Source organism: Crassostrea angulata, chromosome 6, assembly GCF_025612915.1.
Source record: "Crassostrea angulata isolate pt1a10 chromosome 6, ASM2561291v2, whole genome shotgun sequence".
Classification (NCBI taxonomy): Eukaryota; Metazoa; Mollusca; class Bivalvia; order Ostreida; family Ostreidae; genus Magallana; species Magallana angulata.
In genome coordinates this window covers 10,814,360-10,829,814 of record NC_069116.1, presented here as the reverse complement: position 1 = coordinate 10,829,814, position 15,455 = coordinate 10,814,360, and the positions used below count along the sequence as shown (strand labels likewise).

General features: G+C 34.5%; 2 protein-coding genes across 3 annotated transcripts; both read right to left on the bottom strand.

The window, feature by feature from the left end:
- Positions 1-542: 542 nt before the first annotated feature.
- Positions 543-7,365, bottom strand: LOC128186663 (uncharacterized). Of its 2 annotated transcripts, XM_052856500.1 has the most exons (5): positions 6,919-7,365; positions 2,840-3,641; positions 2,178-2,726; positions 1,744-1,984; positions 543-1,253 (listed from the first exon to the last, which is right to left on the bottom strand). In XM_052856500.1, exons 2-5 carry the CDS (start codon positions 3,638-3,640, stop codon positions 754-756), a joined length of 2,091 nt encoding a protein of 696 aa, XP_052712460.1. In that variant the 5' UTR covers position 3,641; positions 6,919-7,365; the 3' UTR covers positions 543-753. The 2 variants fall into 2 exon arrangements, with proteins under 2 accessions (XP_052712460.1, XP_052712459.1); XM_052856499.1 differs by lacking the exon at positions 6,919-7,365 and having other exon boundaries at positions 2,840-3,715.
- Positions 7,366-12,669: 5,304 nt separating this feature from the next.
- Positions 12,670-14,783, bottom strand: LOC128190827 (uncharacterized). Its single transcript, XM_052863039.1, has 2 exons — positions 14,120-14,783; positions 12,670-12,826 (listed from the first exon to the last, which is right to left on the bottom strand). The coding sequence occupies exons 1-2, from the start codon at positions 14,403-14,405 to the stop codon at positions 12,735-12,737; spliced, it is 378 nt and encodes a 125-aa protein (XP_052718999.1). The 5' UTR covers positions 14,406-14,783; the 3' UTR covers positions 12,670-12,734.
- Positions 14,784-15,455: the final 672 nt, after the last annotated feature.

The following is a 15,455-nucleotide window of genomic DNA, read 5'->3' as shown; positions in this document are numbered from 1 at the left end:
TTTTCTTAGAACTAAGCTAGGTTAGCGCTTTTCAGTACTTTCAGTACTTTGATTTATTCTGTCTTTTCTTATGAGCTGTACTGTTTACTTTTTTGGTGCCAGAAGTCTTTTAACACTGCGCTAAGTTACTGAAAGAACTAGGTACGGTAAGCACCAAAAACGGCCCTATCCCCAAATTAAACAATATTGTACCAACAGGTAGACATGACTATGTAATTTCATAAAATAGAAAGGTTTTGATAATGAGACCATTATTTTTATCTGTACCACTACTCCCACGTAGGGTCCTTTTAATAACGTTTTAGTGACGTCGTTTGAACCAGTGCAACGTCATCTGTGGTTTTTAAAAAAGAATTATATACATGTATAACTTAATAATTGTAATCCATGGCTGCATTGAGCTTTAAAAATAACCTAAAGACCAAATGAGGTAAAATTGTGGCATTTATGTCATTAAATCATGTATATATGTATACTAGTTTATATTCAAAGTACATAAAAGTCCTTATATTTCGTATTTTTTCTGAAAAGATTAATAAGGAAATCCATTCTAATTCAATAAACAAACAAGTCTTTAATAAACACAACATCAATAAATCAACAAAATCAAATCATCTAAATCATGCATTTACATTTTTAGTTGAATTATAAAATTAAGTTTAATTGATGGAAACGTATTTTCTTTCATAAATCTGTTCAGGTTCATACTGTAAACATTACATATACCGCACAAACTACGTGTAAGTCTGCTAGCTACTCTTCCTGACCCTGATTATCCAGAGCGTCTTCATCTTCGGAGCTGTCAATGGCTCGAGCTGCATCATCCACATCCTCTGTCCAATCCCGAATACCAAGAGACTCATCTCCTGCATTACTAAGATGTCTGGCAAAGGCCAGGTACCAAATAATGCAGGATATGTGCCCACACATTCCAACGACTCGTGCTCCATTTTTACAAGTACAGTACCAGGACACGATAGTTTCACAGTATTTAATCCACAGTGAGTACTTTTTGGCTGATGTGTGGCGGCTTTGAATTTTAGCACAAACGATATTGGGAACGTCATTGCTCACCAGAATTTCAAACATTCCATCATCTGTGAGGTGCTCTGCTGCATAAGACTTCGCCGTTTTTAACTGATACACGCCGATGGTGAGTTCTCTAATGTCCTCTTCAGCAAGTCTGGGGAAATCCTTTACGATGTTGCTGTCGGCATCGATGGAAGTCCATTTCATGGATCTTTTATCCAGCCCTACAGTATTCAAATGTTTCGATCTTCAAAACGCATATGAACACATATATAGTATATACATGTATACCACAGGTGCTTGTGGACTGGACCGTGCACTACCCCCCCCCCCCCCCCCTTTTTATATTTTTTTTTCAATTTTTTTTAATTATTTCTTTTATTAATTATCATAAACAACCCCTTATAAATGTCTCCAGCCGAAAAATAAAAAAAATATCACGACTCTCTTTTTATATATAGGGGAAACGAGTGTGATTATAAAATGCTACCGAGTCGTGATATTTCTTTTATTTTTAGACTGGAGACATATATAAGGGGTTGTTAACGATAATTAATAAAAGAAATAAAAAAAAAATTTGAAAAAAAAATAGAAGGGGGGGGGGGTAGTGCACGGTCCAGTCCACAAGCACCTGTGATGTATACATATCTTATAAATAAGTATTTGTAAGTATAAGAAAAACCCGCACATACATATATATATTTTTCAACATACCATTTTCAAGAACAAACTGTTGGAGTTCGTTTGTTTTCTTGGCCAACATTGTCATTTTAGAAGCGACTGCAATATCAGCGTCAAATGTTCCTGAGGTGATTGGAGGCCGATATTTGTTGCAAAGACTGCAAACAATCCTGACGTAGTCTCCGATATATGGAATTTGACTGTTTGGAAGCGTCTTGCCAAGATATTTCCATGTTTTCACCCGACCGTTAACAGATTCAACAACCCATCTGACCTATAATAAACAAACTCTAGTTAAGCATTTCAATTTGTTTCCCTGTGAAACAAAAGCTAATGCTCATATCGATATCATCTTTCAACATAGCCGGTACGTACATTGTAAGTATTTGTATAATATTACGATAGTGATGGTAAAAGATAAAATAATAATGATAGTAATAAAACATTAAGACTACTCATTCATTTACTTTTGTAACGAGCCTGGAGTTGTTTGCCTCTTCCGTTGATAGTTGTTTTTGGCCTTTCGGGATAAACGCAGGCATCTCCATCCGAATACCAAGGTCGTTTAAAACTGATTCTGAGTCACGGAATCCTCTATCTACCACAAAGATGTCGTCCTCCTTGATCCATCTCTGTATTTCCTCGGTATTCAAAAGAATGGAATGGTTCAGAATAGAGGAGTCGTTATTCTTTGGATCCGCTAGGTATGGGCCAAGGACACTGACGATATATCCTGTCGTTGAAACAATCATCATCGGCTTCAAAAGCGGCCGGCGCTTATGCATACTGAAGGAACGTCTGGAGAAGGTGTAGTTTCCACTTTTTTGGATATATATATAAGTTCCGTCCAGCACCAGTATTGCGGGGGCAGTTGTTATGTCTGAAAGTAGATGTTGTGCAAGTGGCCTTGTATGGGTCTTAATAATCTCCTCTCTGGTGATGTGGGGAAATCCAATGTTCCTCGGGACGAAGTCTGACATAAGAGCCTTCCTTGCAGACTGTACTGCCCTGCGAATCTGCAAAATATATCTTAATTGATACAAATCATATTTTCATTATTTGTATACTCAGTTTTGTGCGAAAATATCACCATTTGCAATTACATGTATAACTTTATTGAAATGTTAACCTGATATTTTGTCATATTAAAGATAGTTCCGAGCATTTGGTTGTCCATTCCACAGCGTAGTTTTGTCAGAAGGATGGCTAAGCAGGTACGGATTGACCTCGTCTTTGTGGGCCTAATGTTGTTCACATGAGTGAGGACGTCATCAAACTGCTCCTTAGTGAGTCCAGTTAAGTTGTGGTAGTCAGAGTCACTCAAACATGTGGGATCATCGAAGTCAACTCGCTTACCCTCCTTTTTAAGGACTTCCTCTCTGGCCTGCTGTAGAAGCTCAAGTATCGATGTTCTGTTCAGATGACAAGAACTTTTGGTGGCTTTTACTTTTTCCAAGGCATCTCTTGAAAGAATTCCATCTTCAATATGACATGGACAGCATCTTGACCCGGATTGGACAAATAATTCACATTGAATATAGGCCCTAAATCTAGCATATGTTGAAGCAACAATTAACTTCGGTCCAGGCTTCTTACAAACAAAACAGTATGAGTGACTTGTACTTGTGCTCGGAATGGCTAGTGTCACCGACGGTGGACTTCTGTCTGGATTCTGAGGCCTTGGTACCTTCACGGGCGGATTATAAACATCTGAGACAGATCTTTGACTTTGTGCTATTGTGTTTATATTTTGCTTCTTCTTGTAGCAAAGATGGGAGCATTTGTTACATATCACTGCTGATTCCGAGATATCAAAAATTGCAAAATATTTTTCTAAGAGCCTTCTTGTTTCATCATTAACTTTTCTCCTTTCCTTTTGGGTATGACGTCTTTTGCACAGTACACAACTATAATGTTTGGATTCATTCATTCTGAAATAATTCAGCATTAGAGAAATCAATACAGTCATGTATATTTAAGAAAAAGTTTAAAATCAAGACATATAAGGGAAATTCTCTCTCTCTCTCTCTCTCTCTCTCTCTCTCTGAATTGAAATCTAAATTGAATTTTTTCCTTGATTGGTCTCCATAACATCTCTCTCTCTCTCTCTCTCTCTCTCTCTCTCTCTCTCTCTCTCTCTCTCTCTCTCTCTCTGAATTGAAATCTAAATTGAATTCTTTCCTTGATTGAACTCCATAACATCTCTCTCTCTCTCTCTCTCTCTCTCTCTCTCTCTCTCTCTCTCTCTCTCTCTCTCTCTCTCTCTCTCTGAATTGAAATCTAAATTGAATTCTTTCCTTGATTGAACTCCATAACATCTCTCTCTCTCTCTCTCTCTCTCTCTCTCTCTCTCTCTCTCTCTCTCTCTCTCTCTCTCTCTCTCTCTCTGTGCATATGTGTACGGTAATACATGGATATAAAATGCCTTAATACATTATTTTACATTTTACGCAAAAATGAAATTGAATTCATTACTTGATTGAATTCCATAACAGCACTAAATTTTTAACATTACTGACAAGTTTGCTCCGCCTTACTCGACATATGTGACGTCATGCTAACAAACTTTTCAAGCACATGCATTTTAAAAAAAATTGCACATGGATTAAGTGTTTCTGTTATATTATCTGAGAAGTTTTGTGAAAGGATATCTGATTTATGATGTTGAAGTAACAGTTTGTTGTTTTTTGCCGTTTACAATGATTTGTGGTGTTGAAATAATGTGTTGTACTTGTGTCGTGTACACATCAGGCTTGGGGCGAATTACATTGTAAAGTAATGCATTACATTACCATTACTTCATGAATTTGGGCATTAAATTACCATTACCATTACTTGATTTTCTTGAAGTAATGCATTACATTACCATTACATGAGTAAAGTAATGCATTACCATTACCATTACTTTTTTTTTTAAAAAGTAAAGCTAATAAAGAGTTTTTGCAAATGTTTCAAATATACAACACTCTTTAACATATCTACAGCTTCATGCTCAGTATTAGGTTCAAATTCAATGAATAAACAAGAGTCATTCTTTATTTGCTCAATATATAATCATATTGTGGCAATATGAACACCATATTACATAAGTAAAATGATATTTATAGACATTTGGCATGATACAATATCAGATATGAAATAGAGACACAGGATAACATGCGTAACAAAAAACAATTTATGAAATAATGTTGCGGTTTTTAAAAGCTAAATATAGATATATCCCCAGATTACACAAATCTTTATAATTTTGGACACTTAATTTTATTCATTTATAAACATGATTTTTCCCAGTTATATTTCTTAATATATTTTAATCGTATTTCTTTTTACGGAGGACACTTTAAGACAAAAGATTGCTGTTGCACTTATGATCGAAGTTTCAAAGGGTTCATCTTTTAAATGCATCCATCTTCCGGGCTATACTAAATAAATGTTTGTAGGAGCAGTCAAAGCTTGGGCTGGAAAATACTGTTTGACGATCTTTATCTTAGGATATATTAAGTGCAATAATAGATTAAATACATAAATCTTGTCTTTTCTATCAGTCCAAACTAATGTACAGTGTAATTAATATACAAGAGAGAGAGAGAGAGAGAGAGAGAGAGAGAGAGAGAGAGAGAGAGGGAGAGAGAGAGAGAGAGAGAGAAAAAGAGAGAGAAAATAAGTAAGATTATTTCCAAATGGGTTATAATATTGGAAGTGATATTGATTTTCATCATGGATGGACAGTGCATTCATTTTGCTTTTAAAGGTGCATGTCTGTCTCCTATTTTATTGTGACATAGTGAAGGGAAGGGGATTGGGGTGTTTAGCACTTCTTATAACAATAGATTGTTTTGATACTTATATTATCCTGGGGGCATAGTGTGTTGTTGACACATTTCTTACTGAAGTGCACAAACTAATTGGAGTAAATTGTTTAAATGATTAAAAACTCTTAATAACAACACTCTAAAAATTTGTTATGAAATTGTGCTGTTATCTTTAGTAATATAAACAATTCAAAAATGAATTTAAAAAAAACCTTTTTTAATAAAACATATACAATTAAAACATTTTTTTCTTAATTAGAATCATTTCTTTCTTCTTTAAAAATAAATTTAATCAAATTCAATTTCAACTATTCATTTATTCATCACATTTTTTAATGTGAACATGCATAAATATGCATAGTAATGCAAAGTAATGCCATGTAATGCCAGCATTACACTAGATTTTGGAAAGTAATGCATTACATTAGCATTACTTGTAATGCTAATTTTGAGGCATTACACATTACTAGCATTACTTTGAAAACATGTAATGCATTGCAATGCATTACCATTACATTTAGCATTACCCCAAGCCTGGTACACATACATAAAAACAAGGATTCTGCTGTGGACTAAATGACCTAGCTACTTCTGTGAGGTAAGCTTACTAAGTCAATACTTTTAAATTGTGCTTTAAGTATTAAGTATTAACAATATTCTAATGAAAAGCATTATATTGGGAGATTTCTTCATTTATTATCAAGCGATGTTACGGTAACCCCCCCCCCCCCCCCCCCCCCCCAATTTTTAGGTTACAATAGAAATTCATTTTTTTTTCATACCATACATTTTAAATTAGATCGATACTTGAGGAATTGTGTGGTTTTATGTAATTTGATAGGGACTAGGGAGATATATGTAAGCTTTATTTTTCTTTTCTTAAACTGGTTGTGTAGGTTCGCAATGTAAAAATGGGAACCAGTCAAACCCAAGTTATAAATAAACAAAACATTATACGGCTCAGCAGACGGTCACACGCTGCTTATTTTTCACCAATTTTATAATTTTTAGGAATAAAGCACAATAATTATAATATATTTATAGATTTCTATGTATAAACTTCCAATTTGATATCCGTAAATGACAAAACAATCAATCGGTGCAGACGATTAATTATTTTCTGAAAGCTGCACATATTTTGCCTGCAAAAGAGTCTATCATTGCTACATATTTACACCTTAATTAATAGGATGTATTCATGTACTTCGAACACGCTTATTAAAACAGTTTTAATCAATTCATGTTTGCTATAGTATAAGTTGCAGTATTATTATATGTTATCAAGACGTGCATATTAATCAGTGTTAATGTTATATTTAAATGATAAATACATGTTTATTTTTGCCAAACATGTTATAAAAACTTGTGAAAAATACTGGAGATACATTTATCTTACCTGGACAAGATTTCTTCCTCGATATATCATTACTTGGCTAATAAAACTGCATCTCGTGGTACACCCCGACTGAATCCGCCCCAAAAACTCGTCACAAAACGGGAAATTGTACTACCAGCGCAGGCCTCGAGCAAAATGAATATATGTTTAATTTGTTTCTCTTTATTAGTATATTTGTTTAAATCATGTTTGGTTTTGCTCGAGGCCTGCGCTCTGTATTTTATTTGAAGTTTTATGCTCAAATTTATTAGGAAAATGTGAATTTCCGGTAAATAAGGTGCATATAGGTAAAGTTACCGTTGCTTAGCAACGGCTCGCAAGGTAATTTATACGGATAAAAAGTTTGCACTTGACTTCTTTATTGTTATTATATAAGAGTTTTCTTCTTGTAAGCAACATAAAAATTGTCCGAATTTTTAGGCCTGTGTAATATTACAACCGTACCTAGTTCTTAGCCAATTGAAGCACTCTAAATGCTTTGTACATGTTTACTTCAGCGTACATGTATATAAAAAAAAAGTTTTAACGTTTCACTCTTTAAACATGGTGAAAACACATATGGAAATTTGATCATATGTAGATTAATAGATCAAAAATTTTAAAATATGCTACATGCGTGCGCTGGAATGTTCTTGCTAATTACTCGTACTCTGATGCCCTTAAAGTAACTTGAACTGTAAAGTCACTGTTTAATGGAGTAGAAGCGCCAAACCAATAGGCCTGGTTAACGGTAGTAAAACAAGTGAAATAGGTTGAAAGCGCTCGCATGCAGGATAAAACAATCGACCTACGACATAAAACGTACTTATTAAAATGACATAATGAAATAATCAGGGGAATCGGGAGTCGTTTGACACAGGGATATTTTGGCGGAGGTTCCAACAAATATGATAAAGGTGACCGTGGCCCCATGTCTTTCTGAATCCAGCGCAGTTTCACCTGAGTGGCACAAGCCATAATTTTTGGAAAATGTAGATTTTAATAATAACCAATAGGGTTCAAATAGTGTCAATTTTTATAAAAGGAAATGAACGTAAATGAAGCTTGTTTGCATTGTCGAGTAGCTTGAAATTAGTCCTGTACTCTTTAAGTAATATCCCCGAGTTTTACAGAATCATATATAAGCAAGTAATGCTGAGGTATCATCATGTAATGTTGAAGTAACAGTATATATTGTTGAAGTATCAGCATGTTATGTTAAAGTACCAGCATATATTGTTGAAGTATCAGCATGTTATGAAGATTATCTACTTTATGCAGTTGAGGCGTTCCATATAAGTGGATTTCTGCCGCCATCAAACCAGTTTATTCAGAAATGGGCAAATAATATAAATAATTTATCTAAGGATCAAATATATATAATATACAAACAAAACTTGGGATTTGAAAAATACTTATTCATTCGAGAAAATTCTGAAACCACTTATTAAATTCATAACATCAAACCACCGTTTGCCAATTGAAACTGATTGATAGTATGGAGTTCCTGACAGGAATTATTCACTTTGCAATGCTGGTAAACAAGTGGACAAATTTTATTTTATTTTTAGAGTGCTTCTCCCTTTAAATAAGCAATTTCTACCTACCAGGTATTGTCACAAACCAAATGCAGTAAAATTTAGGGACTTATTGACGACATTAACCTTAAAATTATAAACAAAATTTGCACTTTAATTTTAGACATCCAGGAATGAGTGTGGTGTCCAGCTTAACCTATTTTAATATTTATGATAATTCTTTAGACATTAGATACCTAACTCTGTATTTATTATGCAACCTGAATATTCTCTTTTTCTATCACCTTTATTCATTATTTGTTTACTAATGGTTATTGATAGTTGTGTTATTATGTTGTATTATAATAATAATATGTATAATTAGACTATCGACATTACGATTTAAAGCATATGACACAATTTCGTACCTCATGTACCGTTTTATTTAAATGTTTTGAGTGAATAAACAAATGGTCAATTGAAATGAATAGACTTTGTATTTATGGCTGGTATTTATTTTCATCTTGAAATCTACAAGGTCAATTTTTACCATTTTAGTGTAAAGCATCTCAAGGATAAAATAAATCTAAACTGTGTGAAATTTATAATCCACCCCCTCGGGACCTCCTAGGAGGGACGTGCAAAAAGGCTAACTTTTCAAAGATCTTCTCATCTACTCCCGCACGTATCTCGTGTTACATTTTGTACCCAAATAAATATGTGCCCTGTGATATAGAACAGTGATTTTGTCAATTCATGCGCCCTTCTTCTTAAGATACTACATACCATGTTAGGTCGAACAACCTAAATTTCGTCGAAGAAACCAAGAATATTTGAATGTTAAAGCACTATTCACTACAAAAACAGATGACTGATGAAAATTGACTCTAGTAATCTACAACAGCTGTCAGGAAAATATTCCTTGACATGAAAGAGTATGTGTTCATGGCAATAAGTGCGAAATAGGAGATGATTTCCATTACATACTTAGCTTTAAATTGTTGCAGCAATAACGCAATCAATGTTTATCAAATTCAAATATCAAAATAAAAATGCTGTTTGTTTTGAATTTATAATGTCTAGAACAAAACACTGTTCTTTAAGGAAATTAGTGCTTTTATTAGAAAAATAATTAAAAAATGATCCCCAGGTTAGAACCCCCATACTTCAAATTTGTATAAACGAGTCAGAGTTGATCTTGCACATGTTTAATCTCTCTCTCTCTCTCTCTCTCTCTCTCTCTCTCTCTCTCTCTCTCTCACTAAGAAATACCACATATTGTATCATTATAATCTATGTGTACCATTGTACAATGGTGTAGAGATTGAAATAAAATGAATAAATGAATGAATGAATAAATGAACACACCCTCTCCTATGGCACAGCCAGACCAGGATTATTGTTCCAGTAATTATTGTTTGGGTAAGAGAATGATGCAGAAAATCTTGCAAAAGTAAGATATCTCGGGTACATAGAATCTGACTATTATAGGGGAAATTTGCTTCTACATTAGACGTCCTATTGAACTATTAAAAATCTGAAGAAAAAGTTGTCTTGAAATATGACTGAATTGCAGAGACGAGTTAGATTCTGTACATTGAATGATGAAAATGATTTGCTTCTCCTGATAACTTAAGGTTAAAAATTCATTGGCTCATCTATAGTAAGTTTTAGAAAAGGTGTAAAACTATGAGTGAGAAAAAATGGGGTCCTTTCAACAAAATTTATTTTAATAATGCAAATCGACACAAAAGTTATCAAGCGGTAAAAGCTTATCAAATAACCACCGTAGGAGCGACATTTTTATCTTTATAAAAGAAAATTCAATGTCTGATTGGTAGCTCGATGTTGTTTTTTATCTATCCGAGAAAAACTTCCAAATTAAGTCCCAAAGCAGCTGATAAATATTGAAATTTTATAGTCTTATACATTAAAAGTTCAAAATAATAATACGTTAAAAAAATATTTCTGAATTTAACTATAACAATAACGTTCTTATCCTTTTTTAATTGTCAGAATTCCGCTTTAAAACAATGATTAAGCTTTCAAAACAACGCAAACTGTATGTAATCTCACCCTCTTTGTTTAAACCCGGAGTGTTTTAGATTCGTCCCTAATGTGTAAAATTGGTTCGAAAAGAAAGGTAACTCTTCAAAAACCTGTTTTTAAATCGAATTTCAAGGATAGAATAAACTTATTAAATTGAAGATTGCGATAAGGCGAGCAAAATTCATTAAATACCTGTAAGCTAACTAATCTAAATACATATTCCGTAAATTCGACATAAAAATGATCATTTAGCTAGGGATATAAAATAATTTATTTTGCAAGTAAGAGCATGTAAGGATGAGCTTAATTTAAATCAGACCCATAATTTGATTGTTGAATGCAGTAATTGAATCTTGAATTTCGAGACTCATATTTTGATACTAAATCTCGAATGATCCTTCTGGGTTTTTAACCGGGTTTTCCGAAGGAAAAATCCGGTTATTAAAATGGTGAAAATGGCGGGCGGGCGGGCGGCTGCCAAAAGGGTACCCTCATTGTACGGATAATTCCTCCTACAGTTTTCAAGATAGGAAGTTGTTCTTTTGCAGATCAATTGTACATATATCAGAGGTGTGCATATTGCTAGAATTTAGATTTCCAATAATTTATGAAAAAACTTCCAGCTTTTGAACTTATTCATTTTTTGGAAAAATATTGCATATAGGGTACCCTTATTGTACGGATAACTCCTCCAACAGTTTTCAGGATAGAAAGTTGTTCTTTTGCAGATCAATTGTACATATATTAAAGGTGTGCATATTGCTAGGATTTTGATTTCCGATAATTCATGAAAAAAACCCAGCATTTGAACTTCGTCATTTTTTGGAAAAATATTGCATATAGGGTACCCTCATTGTGCGGATAACTCCTCCTACAGTTTTCAAGATAGGAAGTTGTTCTTTTGCAGATCAATTGTACACATATCAGAGATATGCATATTGCTAGGATTTGATTTCCGATAATTTATGAAAAAAATGCCAGCTTTTGAACTTCGTCATTTTTTGGCAAAATATTGCATATAGGGTACCCTCATTGTACGGATAACTCCTCCTACAGTTTTCAAGATAGGAAGTTGTTCTTTTGCAGATCAATTGTACATATATTAAAGGTGTGCATATTGCTAGGATTTTGATTTCCGATAATTCATGAAAAAAAACCAGCTTTTGAACTTCGTCATTTTTTGGAAAAATATTGCATATAGGGTACCCTCATTGTACGGATAACTCCTCCTACAGTTTTCAAGATAGGAAGTTGTTCTTTTGCAGATCAATTGTACACATATCAGAGATATGCATATTGCTAGGAGTTTGATTTCCGATAATTTATGAAAAAAATGCCAGCTTTTGAACTTAGTCATTTTTTGGCAAAATATTGCATATAGGGTACCCTCATTGTACGGATAACTCCTCCTACAGTTTTCAAGATAGGAAGTTGTTCTTTTGCAGATCAATTGTACATATATCAGAGGTGTGCATATTGCTAGAATTTTGATTTCCGATAATTTATGAAAAAACTTCCAGCTTTTGAACTTATTCATTTTTTGGCCAAATATTGCATATAGGGTACACCATTTCACTGGATACAGGTTGACATGGATTATGGATACAGTTCACATAAAAGAAAACCCGGTTTGCTGTCACATTGACAGCTTTTCACTTGTTGTAAAAATCATATGTATCAAAATACATTTTTTTTCTGCTTCCTTAATTGATTGCAACTCTGTTGACTTAACCACAAAACATGATTGTCGAGTATAAACCAATATTATTGTCATATCATTACTAGTCTTGTCAACTATTATCAAAGGACTTAAGTTGACATTTAATTATTATATTTTTCACGTTGCCCGTGTCTCAATAACTTGAATTTGATTAAAAGTGTACAGTTCTGGTTTACCGGTGTTATATATTCCCTTTTCCATAGCAATTTTCCCCCCGGATTAATGGCTATAAAACAGCAGTTTTTCACCAACAGAAAGCTGAATATATAATGGGATTTCTCCCTTTTTATAGCCAGTTAACCCAACAGAAAACCATCTGTATAGTAGATTTTCCCCCTGTTTTCAATTCCGGTCATGGTTTTGACGGACCATTCGTGGCAATGATTTGCAATATCTGAGATGATAATGATTACTCATAACAAAGGGTAATAAATGCATTTATTAAAACATAGTATAAAAACCATGGTTTTTTTAACCACTGATATGAGTAAAGGGGCGCGCCTTCATTACATCTTTGTATCATCATCCTCTTTTTCACCCTTTGTTGCACCTCATGGAAGACCTTGTACCTTTTTATTCGGATTTCGAAATACTCTGGATGTTTTTCTTTTCTGTTTTCTTTTTTCTTGTAATCGATGCATATCTGCAGTTTGGACTATGACGTTATGACATGGACATTTTTTAAGAAGACGTCACAGTACTAGAATAAAGCTGGATAAAGTTTTTCACATAAAAAATATATACGAGTTATCTATCAAAAATATGATATGTTATGATATGATACAATGCCTAATATTGTTAACAAGTTTTAATCATTTAAAACTAAAGCTTACTTCGGAAGTGACAGGGGACATTTTTGGTTGCCTATTAAAAATGCCTCACTGAAGCATTGTAAACATTAAAATCGGAAAAATAATTTTTGACCAAAATCGTGACCATGCCCCTTTAAAGAAAATTTCTTTGAATTCTATTCAACCACTTTAACATATAGAAATGCAATACATCAATTTTAAGATAAATTAAAAGAAGAAACTTCTTTATTTATTACCAGGATTGGACGCGGATCATCTAATGAGAAACCATTAATCAAGTCACCGGAACCGTCGCTTGGAAATTTACGGGCAAAAATCTAATTGTAAATAATTCTGTAGCTGTGATACATTAATGGGAGTAGATGCTATTTTATTGACGTCTAAATGACTGGATTGGTTTTGGGGTGTTGGTGGCTGGTGGTGAGAAGACTCTGCTCGATGACTCTTGTATGTTTGACCTGGAAGCAAAATAGTTAGTGGGAGGCTTTACAAGCTGGCATTTGGTGGAGGGGTGGTTGAGTGAGCAGCGGAGACAGTGGTGTTTATAGGGGCAGGGCCTTCTTTGACAGACCCCCCGGTAATTAAAATCATAACACTTGTTAATTTGCTCGGGGTTGTTTTTAGGTGCAAGAATAGGGGCTTGAATGTACAACAACCACAACTCTTGGTCAACCATTGCGAAAGACATATTAGGGTTTTGCTCCTTTTTTAAGCGAAACTGAACATCATCGTCGCGCCACCCAAGGCCTGGTGACCTGCTAGCACATAAGCGGACAGTATGAATGTATTTAAATAACGCAGTGGTGCATTCAGGGTGTGCTGCAGCATAAATTGATGAAAATATGAGAAATCTGTCCAGTTTTGGATATCATTAACAAGTTTGGCCTTTGGTTTACTGGCCATAGCGAGGCTACCATCCCTTACTGACAGAAATTGGGTTTCATCGTCGGGATCTGAAGCATTTGGCCGTAACTTAGCTAAGTTGACATACTGCCCATTTGATATCTGAAGTTTAATTTTGTTGGGCACATTATACTCTAACTCACAACCGTAGCTGTCCACTTGGCCTGCATGATAGCCAATTTCTGCTGAACCTGACAAAGGGAAATTTAAAATTACATTACCTGCATTTTCATCGAAGTTAAGATCAGGCTCCGTAGAACTTGATGGTGTGGCGCCTCTGTCTATGCCCGCCGATATGGCCTCAGCTAACTGTCTTAGTTGGTAGTCGCTTATGTGCACCGGAATTTTCCCGCCATCGCTAGGCGCGGATTGTGTCCCCGCAGTCTCGCCGCCTGTCGACTGGACATGGGCGTCGGGGATTTGTCTCATCTCCTCGGGGACATCTGGGGTTTGTCTCCTCGACCGCCGTCTTGCCATGGGCTGGTGTTGTGCCTTCCGTTTAGGCATCGCCCAGAGGTAGGAAAGGGGGTATATGTAACCAAATATAAGTATACACTATGAAATTCGCAGTAAAAGAAAATGATTAGCTTAATGACATCTAAAAAAAAAATATGCACACATCGAGCTCCGAATAATACCGGAAAAAAACATATAAAATGTTTAGAAATATTAATTGCGCATTAGTCTGATAAAAAGAAAGCACGTCTTACCCTTTCAAATTCAAAGCAACGACTAATGGGCTGTTCTACAAGGAGTATGTGACGTCACAAGTTCGAGCTAATATCCCAAAGTGCACGCGATGACCAGCTAATATGCGTAAAGGTCCCCAAGGGTTGGAGGGTTATTATTATGGTGAAAATATTTAGCTTTGATAAACTGATTTAACTTCGACGAGTTAAATCCAATAAATCAATTTTAATACAAAATATACATTCTGTATTCAATATAAAACCCATAGAAACCTTACAAATATTACAGCTTAAACAAAAAATTAGTTACTTCTAGATCAGGGGATCTATTCACAAAAAATCGTACGTCTACGATTACACTTTAAACTTACGACAAACGTACGTCTACGTTGATGGTAGACGTACGTAGAAAAATGACCCCCGGTCAATATTCTATGGGGGTCACTTTTCGTCGTTACACCGGCATTGCTGTCGCGTAACATATATCTTTTCCAATATGTGTAAGGTTTTTAATGGTGATTTTGGATTATATACTTAATTGATTATAATTGAGCTTCAAATAAGATTAAGAAATATAAATTTCAACCACTATTAACATATTTTGCAATACGGGATACAAAAGGATCTCCGGCACTGTTTTTTCATGGCAAACCACAGCGCGTTATCAAATAGGAGTTTCTTCCCTTATTTTGCTTATGACAAAAGAAGGTAGAACTGCCATAACTCAACTATAAACATATCAATTATAGACTTACGTCAACCCAATAGTAGACGTAAACTTACGACTGTTTTTTGACGTAACGTCACACGTACGACATTTTGGGAATAGCCAAAATCCTACGAAAAAATCGTACGTCAAACTTACGTC

Bases quoted from the DNA above. Each gene is read 5' to 3' on its own strand.
- LOC128190827 (XM_052863039.1), bottom strand. From the start codon at position 14,405: ATGCCTAAACGGAAGGCACAACACCAGCCCATGGCAAGACGGCGGTCG. The intron at 12,827-14,119 runs GTAATGTAATTT...TCCAAACTGCAG, and splicing joins TAACTTCGATGAAAATGCAG to ATATGCATCGATTACAAGAA.
- LOC128186663 (XM_052856499.1), bottom strand. From the start codon at position 3,679: ATGACTGTATTGATTTCTCTAATGCTGAATTATTTCAGAATGAATGAA. The intron at 2,727-2,839 runs GTTAACATTTCA...TATATTTTGCAG, and splicing joins TTAATATGACAAAATATCAG to ATTCGCAGGGCAGTACAGTC. The intron at 1,985-2,177 runs GTAAATGAATGA...TGTTTATTATAG, and splicing joins ACTCCAGGCTCGTTACAAAA to GTCAGATGGGTTGTTGAATC.